At 39.3% G+C, this 10,212-nt stretch overlaps 1 protein-coding gene across 1 annotated transcript; it reads right to left on the bottom strand.

Annotated features, from left to right (window-relative positions):
* Positions 1-7,092: 7,092 nt before the first annotated feature.
* On the bottom strand, positions 7,093-7,790 carry LOC143139225 (E3 SUMO-protein ligase ZBED1-like). Its single transcript, XM_076299830.1, has 3 exons — positions 7,706-7,790; positions 7,565-7,630; positions 7,093-7,467 (listed from the first exon to the last, which is right to left on the bottom strand). The coding sequence occupies exons 1-3, from the start codon at positions 7,721-7,723 to the stop codon at positions 7,102-7,104; spliced, it is 450 nt and encodes a 149-aa protein (XP_076155945.1). The 5' UTR covers positions 7,724-7,790; the 3' UTR covers positions 7,093-7,101.
* Between the last annotated feature and the right edge of the window lie 2,422 nt (positions 7,791-10,212).

The following is a 10,212-nucleotide window of genomic DNA, read 5'->3' as shown; positions in this document are numbered from 1 at the left end:
TTAACTAGAACGTTAACGTAAATCAGAGAAGTAAGTAGGCCTACAGATACTATGGCTCTGATTTTATTCGACATCAGGTCACTTTACACGGGTGTATAGAATCAAGCACCTAGAATAGATTATGAATAGACTGGTGCTTGATTGCATGGGTGTCATGAAGGGCATGAATAACGTGACTCATTGTTGATGGTCATAACGTTATAGCTTCCACCGTTCACATTTTAGTTAAAGTTAACAAATATATGCGCCTGTTTTTATTTTTACCAAATTTGTAACGTTGTTCACCGCTTGTTTGTGTATCAAATAGGCCATGGCTACGTTTTCATTCTATGTTCCTGATTCTTACGTAGCCTAAGTAAACACTATCACGGTATGCTATCATAGTTCGTCTATTGATGGGTTTCATCAGGTCCCTTTCCACAGGTGTATACAATCAAGCACCTAGATTATGAATGCATTTGGTGCTTGATTATACTCCTGTGGAAAGGGACCTTATGAAAGCCATGAATAGGCTACTGTTAGGACAATTGCAGACATTCCTTGTATTGTTTTGGCATAACTGTTAAACTTGTTTGCTTTTGTCTTTTAGGTTCCAGACCAGACCAGTGGTGATGACCATGTATGACATTACGTGTGTGCCTGTCTGTGTGCACACCTGTCAACCATACATCTCTGACAATGTTGCTAGCAACATACTAACATACATTCTTACAAACATGTAACCATATCTGTGCATCATTTAACCATACTGAGACTTATCTGAGATCTACACTGAGACATTCTGAGAACTATATTGTTGTGTGAGGACTATACTCTCTAACTATAGGGAACATGTATACCTGTGAATCATATGTCAACCATTCATACCTTTGAATCATTCCTGTGCTGTAACATCTGTGAAACATAGCTGTGCTGTTAGACCTCTCTTTTTAGACCTGAGCTGTGCTGTGTGAAAAATAAGATTCTAACCTAAGTTCTGTCTAAAACTGATCATCTGAAGGGCTGACTCTTTTATTCTTCAGTGTATATATCACCATCAAATTTGATCTAATACCATTAACTGAGGCCTCTAGCTGTTGCTGCCAGTTCAGAGTTACCACTGATAAAGAGATCTGTCTTAGGATAATATGATTGGCATTATCAAGTTCTGTATGTATATATATATATATATATATATATACACTGTGATTTTTACTTTAAGCTTACATTGGTAAGTGTTCATTAGTGTATTCTGAGTATTAAAACAAAGAATGTTGATCAATATTGAATTGACCATTTATTTTTACTGACTGTCATATACTCTAAGCTAACATCTAACCAAGTAAGTGGTTTTCAAGAATACTGTAAGACTGTAATCTGAATAATCATACTGTAAGTAATATAATGTTATACACAGCAGCTTTTTTGCATTTACATGCAATGGTAATTCCCTGGAATTGCATTTTCTAGTTATTATTATTATTACTGTGTTGGTGTGTGTGTGTGTACTGAATGAATGTGTTGTGGCCTTTGTGGTTGTTTAGAAAATCTGATGTCAGAGTGGACAACCAATCGATCCAGGAAAGGAAGCAGCCTGTCTATCCTGTCTAAATGTGTGTGTGTGTGTGTGTGTGTGTGTGTGTGTGTTTGTTTGTCTAAATGTGTGTGTGTGTGTGTGTGTGTGTGTGTCTAAATGTGTGTGTGTGTGTGTGTCTAAATGTGTGTGTGTGTGTGTGTTTGTCTAAATGTGTGTGTGTGTGTGTGTGTGTTTGTCTAAATGTGTGTGTGTGTGTGTCTAAATGTGTGTGTGTGTGTGTGTGTTTGTCTAAATGTGTGTGTGTGTGTGTGTGTCTAAATGTGTGTGTGTGTGTGTTTGTCTAAATGTATGTGTGTGTGTGTTTGTCTAAATGTGTGTGTGTGTGTGTGTGTGTGTGTGTGTGTGTTTGTCTAAATGTGTGTGTGTGTGTTTGTCTACATGTGTGTGTGTGTGTGTGTGTGTGTGTGTGTATGTGTTTGTCTAAATGTGTGTGTGTGTGTGTGTGTTTGTCTAAATGTGTGTGTGTGTGTGTGTGTGTGTTTGTCTAAATGTGTGTGTGTGTGTGTGTGTTTGTCTAAATGTGTGTGTGTGTGTTTGTCTAAATGTGTGTGTGTGTGTGTGTGTGTCTAAATGTGTGTGTGTGTGTGTGTGTGTGTGTGTGTGTGTTTGTCTAAATGTGTGTGTGTGTGTGTGTGTGTGTTTGTCTAAATGTGTGTGTGTGTGTGTGTGTCTAAATGTGTGTGTGTGTTTGTCTAAATGTGTGTGTGTGTGTGTGTTTGTCTAAATGTGTGTGTGTGTGTGTGTGTATGTGTTTGTCTAAATGTGTGTGTGTGTGTGTGTGTGTATGTGTTTGTCTAAATGTGTGTGTGTGTGTTTGTCTAAATGTGTGTGTGTGTGTGTGTGTGTTTGTCTACATGTGTGTGTGTGTGTGTTTGTCTAAATGTGTGTGTGTGTGTGTGTGTCTAAATGTGTGTGTGTGTGTGTTTGTCTAAATGTGTGTGTGTGTGTGTGTTTGTCTAAATGTGTGTGTGTGTGTGTGTGTGTGTATGTGTTTGTCTAAATGTGTGTGTGTGTGTGTGTGTGTATGTGTTTGTCTAAATGTGTGTGTGTGTGTGTGTGTGTTTGTCTAAATGTGTGTGTGTGTGTGTGTGTGTTTGTCTAAATGTGTGTGTGTGTGTGTGTGTTTGTCTACATGTGTGTGTGTGTGTGTTTGTCTACATGTGTGTGTGTGTGTGTGTGTGTGTGTGTGTGTGTATGTGTTTGTCTAAATGTGTGTGTGTGTGTGTTTGTCTAAATGTGTGTGTGTGTGTTTGTCTAAATGTGTGTGTGTGTGTGTGTGTGTTTGTCTAAATGTGTGTGTGTGTGTGTTTGTCTAAATGTGTGTGTGTGTGTGTGTGTCTAAATGTGTGTGTGTGTGTGTTTGTCTAAATGTGTGTGTGTGTGTGTGTTTGTCTAAATGTGTGTGTGTGTGTGTGTGTGTGTGTATGTGTTTGTCTAAATGTGTGTGTGTGTGTGTGTGTGTATGTGTTTGTCTAAATGTGTGTGTGTGTGTGTGTTTGTCTAAATGTGTGTGTGTGTGTGTGTGTGTTTGTCTAAATGTGTGTGTGTGTGTGTGTGTGTTTGTCTAAATGTGTGTGTGTGTGTGTGTGTTTGTCTAAATGTGTGTGTGTGTGTGTGTGTGTGTGTGTGTGTGTATGTGTTTGTCTAAATGTGTGTGTGTGTGTGTTTGTCTAAATGTGTGTGTGTGTGTGTTTGTCTAAATGTGTGTGTGTGTGTGTTTGTCTAAATGTGTATGTGTGTGTGTGTGTGTTTGTCTAAATGTGTGTGTGTGTGTGTGTTTGTCTAAATGTGTGTGTGTGTGTGTGTTTGTCTAAATGTGTGTGTGTGTGTTTGTCTAAATGTGTGTGTGTGTGTGTGTGTGTGTTTGTCTAAATGTGTGTGTGTGTGTGTGTGTGTTTGTCTAAATGTGTGTGTGTGTGTGTGTTTGTCTAAATGTGTGTGTGTGTGTGTGTGTGTTTGTCTAAATGTGTGTGTGTGTGTGTGTGTGTGTGTGTTTGTCTAAATGTGTGTGTGTGTGTTTGTCTAAATGTGTGTGTGTGTGTGTTTGTCTAAATGTGTGTGTGTGTGTGTTTGTCTAAATGTGTGTGTGTGTGTTTGTGTTTGTCTAAATGTGTGTGTGTGTGTGTGTGTGTGTCTAAATGTGTGTGTGTGTGTGTGTGTTTGTCTAAATGTGTGTGTGTGTGTGTGTTTGTCTAAATGTGTGTGTGTGTGTTTGTCTAAATGTGTGTGTGTGTTTGTCTAAATGTGTGTGTGTGTTTGTCTAAATGTGTGTGTGTGTGTGTGTGTGTGTTTGTCTAAATGTGTGAGTGTGTGTGTGTTTGTCTAAATGTGTGTGTGTGTGTTTGTCTAAATGTGTTTGTGTGTGTGTTTGTCTAAATGTGTGTGTTTGTGTGTTTGTCTAAATGTGTGTGTGTTTGTCTAAATGTGTGTGTGCGTGTGTGTGTTTGTCTAAATGTGTGTGTGTGTGTGTGTGTGTGTGTTTGTCTAAATGTGTGTGTATGTGTGTTTGTCTAAATGTGTGTGTGTGTGTGTTTGTCTAAATGTGTGTGTGTGTGTGTGTTTGTGTTTGTCTAAATGTGTGTGTGTGTGTGTTTGTCTAAATGTGTGTGTGTGTGTGTGTGTTTGTCTAAATGTGTGTGTGTGTGTGTGTGTGTCTAAATGTGTGTGTGTTTGTCTAAATGTGTGTGTGTGTGTGTGTGTGTTTGTCTAAATGTGTGTGTGTGTGTGTGTGTGTGTTTGTCTAAATGTGTGTGTGTGTGTGTGTTTGTCTAAATGTGTGTGTGTTTGTCTAAATGTGTGTGTGTGTGTGTGTGTTTGTCTAAATGTGTGTGTGTGTGTGTGTGTGTGTTTGTCTAAATGTGTGTGTGTGTGTGTGTGTGTTTGTCTAAATGTGTGTGTGTGTGTGTTTGTCTAAATGTGTGTGTGTGTGTGTGTGTCTAAATGTGTGTGTGTGTGTGTTTGTCTAAATGTGTGTGTGTGTGTGTGTTTGTCTAAATGTGTGTGTGTGTGTGTGTGTGTGTATGTGTTTGTCTAAATGTGTGTGTGTGTGTGTGTGTGTATGTGTTTGTCTAAATGTGTGTGTGTGTGTGTGTGTGTTTGTCTAAATGTGTGTGTGTGTGTGTGTGTGTTTGTCTAAATGTGTGTGTGTGTGTGTGTGTGTGTGTTTGTCTAAATGTGTGTGTGTGTGTGTGTGTTTGTCTACATGTGTGTGTGTGTGTGTGTGTGTGTGTGTGTGTGTATGTGTTTGTCTAAATGTGTGTGTGTGTGTGTTTGTCTAAATGTGTGTGTGTGTGTTTGTCTAAATGTGTGTGTGTGTGTGTGTGTGTTTGTCTAAATGTGTGTGTGTGTGTGTTTGTCTAAATGTGTGTGTGTGTGTGTGTGTCTAAATGTGTGTGTGTGTGTGTTTGTCTAAATGTGTGTGTGTGTGTGTGTTTGTCTAAATGTGTGTGTGTGTGTGTGTGTGTGTGTATGTGTTTGTCTAAATGTGTGTGTGTGTGTGTGTGTGTATGTGTTTGTCTAAATGTGTGTGTGTGTGTGTGTTTGTCTAAATGTGTGTGTGTGTGTGTGTGTGTTTGTCTAAATGTGTGTGTGTGTGTGTGTGTGTTTGTCTAAATGTGTGTGTGTGTGTGTGTGTTTGTCTAAATGTGTGTGTGTGTGTGTGTGTGTGTGTGTATGTGTTTGTCTAAATGTGTGTGTGTGTGTGTTTGTCTAAATGTGTGTGTGTGTGTGTTTGTCTAAATGTGTGTGTGTGTGTGTTTGTCTAAATGTGTATGTGTGTGTGTGTGTGTTTGTCTAAATGTGTGTGTGTGTGTGTGTTTGTCTAAATGTGTGTGTGTGTGTGTGTTTGTCTAAATGTGTGTGTGTGTGTTTGTCTAAATGTGTGTGTGTGTGTGTGTGTGTGTTTGTCTAAATGTGTGTGTGTGTGTGTGTGTGTTTGTCTAAATGTGTGTGTGTGTGTGTGTTTGTCTAAATGTGTGTGTGTGTGTGTGTGTGTTTGTCTAAATGTGTGTGTGTGTGTGTGTGTGTGTGTGTTTGTCTAAATGTGTGTGTGTGTGTTTGTCTAAATGTGTGTGTGTGTGTGTTTGTCTAAATGTGTGTGTGTGTGTGTTTGTCTAAATGTGTGTGTGTGTGTTTGTGTTTGTCTAAATGTGTGTGTGTGTGTGTGTGTGTGTCTAAATGTGTGTGTGTGTGTGTGTGTTTGTCTAAATGTGTGTGTGTGTGTGTGTTTGTCTAAATGTGTGTGTGTGTGTTTGTCTAAATGTGTGTGTGTGTTTGTCTAAATGTGTGTGTGTGTTTGTCTAAATGTGTGTGTGTGTGTGTGTGTGTGTTTGTCTAAATGTGTGAGTGTGTGTGTGTTTGTCTAAATGTGTGTGTGTGTGTTTGTCTAAATGTGTTTGTGTGTGTGTTTGTCTAAATGTGTGTGTTTGTGTGTTTGTCTAAATGTGTGTGTGTTTGTCTAAATGTGTGTGTGCGTGTGTGTGTTTGTCTAAATGTGTGTGTGTGTGTGTGTGTGTGTGTTTGTCTAAATGTGTGTGTATGTGTGTTTGTCTAAATGTGTGTGTGTGTGTGTTTGTCTAAATGTGTGTGTGTGTGTGTGTTTGTGTTTGTCTAAATGTGTGTGTGTGTGTGTTTGTCTAAATGTGTGTGTGTGTGTGTGTGTTTGTCTAAATGTGTGTGTGTGTGTGTGTGTGTCTAAATGTGTGTGTGTGTGTGTTTGTCTAAATGTGTGTGTGTGTGTGTGTGTTTGTCTAAATGTGTGTGTGTGTGTGTGTGTGTGTTTGTCTAAATGTGTGTGTGTGTGTGTGTTTGTCTAAATGTGTGTGTGTTTGTCTAAATGTGTGTGTGTGTGTGTGTGTTTGTCTAAATGTGTGTGTGTGTGTGTGTGTGTGTTTGTCTAAATGTGTGTGTGTGTGTTTGTCTAAATGTGTGTGTGTGTTTGTCTAAATGTGTGTGTGTGTGTGTGTTTGTCTAAATGTGTGTGTGTGTGTGTGTGTGTGTGTCTAAATGTGTGTGTGTGTGTGTGTGTTTGTCTAAATGTGTGTGTGTGTGTGTAGGGATGGGCATCGTTAAGAAATTATCGATATCGATGCCATTGTCGAGTCTGCTTATCGATGCGATTCCTTATCGATTCCCTTATCGATTCCTGTACCATTTTCTGAACACTTATAGGATGGCTTTGAGAATTGTTGGCTTTGAATGTCTAATTTAAAGTGGTTTTAGAGAATCAATACTAAGTGTGCAATAGCAATACAGAAGTTGAATGCTTTCTAAAAAAAACAAAAAACAACTAAATGTGATTACAATACAAAGCAACAAACAAACATTCAGGCTCTTAAAAACGGTCAACTTTTATTGTGTTCCCACAATGTTCATTTTACAGTTAAAAAGTACAATTGTATTATATTATATGTTCATGGAATTCAACAAACAATTAATAATCACTTCATCAATTAATCACAAAACTAATAAACATTTAAAAGTGTATTTGTATTACATTAAAATTGTGAATACAGAAGCTAACATTTCTAGCAGTTCTTGTGCAGAAAAATAAGCATGTCTGCTTTTTCTGGGTGGATCCTGGATCTCTCCAGGCTGATGGTGTCTCCAGCTGTGGAGAACACCCGCTCTGAAGGAGTGGAAGATGCCTGAACACACAGATACTTCTCTGCTAAAGCAGACAGTAGGGGCAGATTGCCACTCTTTTCCCACCACCAGCGTACAGGGTCACCTGACATAGGAATGGCAGGAAGGCTGCTGTAGATTTGAACTTCCAAATCTACTTGCTCCCTGATGGTTCGGCGGGCCTGCTTCGGGACAGTCGAAAGCGACATTTGGTCCTCCTCTTCAAACAGCTCCTCCAATGCTGTCTTGCGGCGCTTTGCAGGTGGGGACTAAAATAAAAAAAATAAAAAAAATTACAAACCTGCTTTTAGAGAGGACTGTTAGTAGTACACTCTTTGTAATGAACTAACAGAGAACAGAGCTTACATAGTCTTCCTCTTCTACCTCTTCCTGGTCTTCTTCTTCCTCCAGTGTTTGAGCTTCTTGCTCCTGCTTAAAAACAAATTGTGAGTCCCATATATGAAATTGGTGTAAAATGATAACAATAGCAGACAGACAGTCAAATACCTCTTCCGTGATGGCCATAACCACTGCTGCTGTTCTTAGCCTTTCCCAGATGGCATCACTCTCAATTTTCGTTTTGAACCTTGGGTCCATTACAGTTGCCTCTTCCAAGAAGATCTGCACCTCTTCATCCTTGAATTTAGAAAAGAAAGATTCATGTTCAGTTCAACATAGACAAATGTGAAATTCCCGTCCATATCAGCATATCATTTTTCTTGAGCAGTCAATATTTGTCCTCCATGAATATGTCAGTCACAGAGTACCTGGTAGCGTGCAGAGAGGTCAGTCCAAATCTTCTCCTTTATATTCCTTGTGAAGGCGGAGTCCTGTGCTTGGATGGCATAGTGTTTCTCCAGCTTTTTTAAAATTGGCAGAATTTGACCACATGTTGGACTTCTTTCACTGGAGATGCAGAGGGTGGATGTGTATAGCACACCCATCAGATAAAGGAACTCCTCTGCCCTCCTCATGTCTGCAGTCTGTAAATTCTCCACCAATCTATAAAAGATAATGATTATTGTTCATAACAGGGAAATCAGTAATTTCCCCATACTGCCCCTCCGTTCTCAAGATGAACTGTAAAAATTCAAAATGTCAATTTACCCTACCATTGCATTTTACCCTTACATCTCGTAAAATACTCAATTATCAAGATATATAATCAGCCATAATTTAATAGGTCATAAAAGCTTACTTTTCCTTATCTGCTTGTTTCCTCAATCTGGGGTCCATAACTGCGGCCTGTATTGCGGGGAATTGTTCATAGAACCTTTTAATCATTAGATATGAAGAATTCCACCTTGTCTTCACATCCAAAATCATCATGTGCTGAGGCAGGTCTGTTAGAAAGGAACATATATTGTTAGCACATCACCTAATCCACATTATAGAACCATCAATTTGTTTGTTGCATATATTTATTAGTTATATATCTCACCAAAATGTTCTATTAGCATGCAATGGAAATATCAAAATTCTTACTCAGGAGTTTCTGCTTCTCTTTGAGGACGACCTTTGCCATGTTCACGCTCTTTATCCACACGATGACACTCCTCACTCTTGCTGCCCAGTTGGAGATGTTTTGGCATTTTATAATCTTCTGAGCAGCTAAATTCAGAGTATGGGCGAAGCAGCCAATTCTCACAATAGCGAGGGTCCTCAGAGCGACAGCCATGTTGGCAGCATTGTCAACCGTTGCTGCCACCACTTTCTCCCTAACCCTGTATTCTTGAAGAACTTCTTCAATCTCCTCAGCTACATGTATTCCTGTCTGTGCCTGATAAACTGCTTTTGTACAAAGCACTTTGCCTTCAATTTTCCCCTGCCAGACGTAGTGCAAAGTGACTGTCAGGTAGTGGTCCACCCATCTGCCGTAATGGCCATCTTGCTGATGCCAGTTAACATTGAAATTAAGTTTGCCTTTTCCACTTCATACCAGGTAGGTATGAGGTGGTTGGACAAGCTATCCCTTGACGGTGGCTTGTATTTTGGGTTAAGAGCCTCAGCCATCTCCCTAGAGATTATAATAAATAAATTATTATAAATAATTCAACATTCTATATAATAATAATATTTAAAATTAGCCACCAAACAAAATTAACTGTTGTTTATAATGACACTAGTAATTATTATTAACTCTCATGATTTTAGACTAGCTAACATAGGCCTAAGTAATGACAGATTACTGGCTATAGAGCTAAATAAGTTATTAAGGCTCATTGTGTAACCACATTCTGTAGGGTGACCGGGTGGGGATGGGTGAAATTGGGGGGGGGAGATACAAGCTGTTGCATGACGTGACGTGAGTGGCTGACATTACACTGAATGGTACTGTAGGCCAGGCCTAATTTCAAAATAGGCCTATTCAGATGTTCCAAAACTTGCAGATAAACAAATAAATTCATGGAAAGTGTATTTTATATCAAGCCATTAGAGTGTAATATTTGATCACATCCGTTAAAAGACGCAATGCCCGCTGGGATTGGAAATGTAAGGTCATGTCAAAGGTCTAGGAAGCCTAACTGAAAGAAGTTATTGTAGGCTACATGTCCGCATGCTGCTGCTGACATAGGTAAAGCCAAAAGACACAAATCAAGGCATCAAACGACACAATGGGTCGGAGGCCAAGAGAGATAAAACACAAAGGAACTACTGTTTGCGGAAACTAACAGATTTATACAATTAACGGATTTGTTTTGAAAACGAGTAAGCCTAGCCTAGAGACGGCGCGACTTCAGCTAGGTCGGATAGCGTTGGCGACAACAGCATTTGGAGACGATGTTGATGGCGACAAAGAAAGAAGTCAACCTCATGAATTTTGGATTCGGATTACGTGTTATGGATTAGGCTACGTGTTTGGTTTACAGAATTGCAGAGAAGATGCTACTTCTTGGGCTACCTTTTGAAGGTAATACACGGGGCTTTTTTACATCATGGAGCGGCTGGCTCTGATCTCTTCACTTGTTGTGCAATGCTATTTCCAGGTCCAGATGTTCATGTTTACTGTAGCA

The sequence above is a fragment of the Alosa pseudoharengus genome, unplaced genomic scaffold, assembly GCF_046254945.1.
Source record: "Alosa pseudoharengus isolate Yale_2024_CS ecotype anadromous, Long Island Sound unplaced genomic scaffold, YU_APseudo_1.1 YU_APseudo_1.1_scf_22, whole genome shotgun sequence".
Lineage (NCBI taxonomy): Eukaryota > Metazoa > Chordata > Actinopteri > Clupeiformes > Clupeidae > Alosa > Alosa pseudoharengus.
Note: the sequence above shows the minus strand (reverse complement) of the source record. Positions and strands in the feature narration are given on the sequence as shown.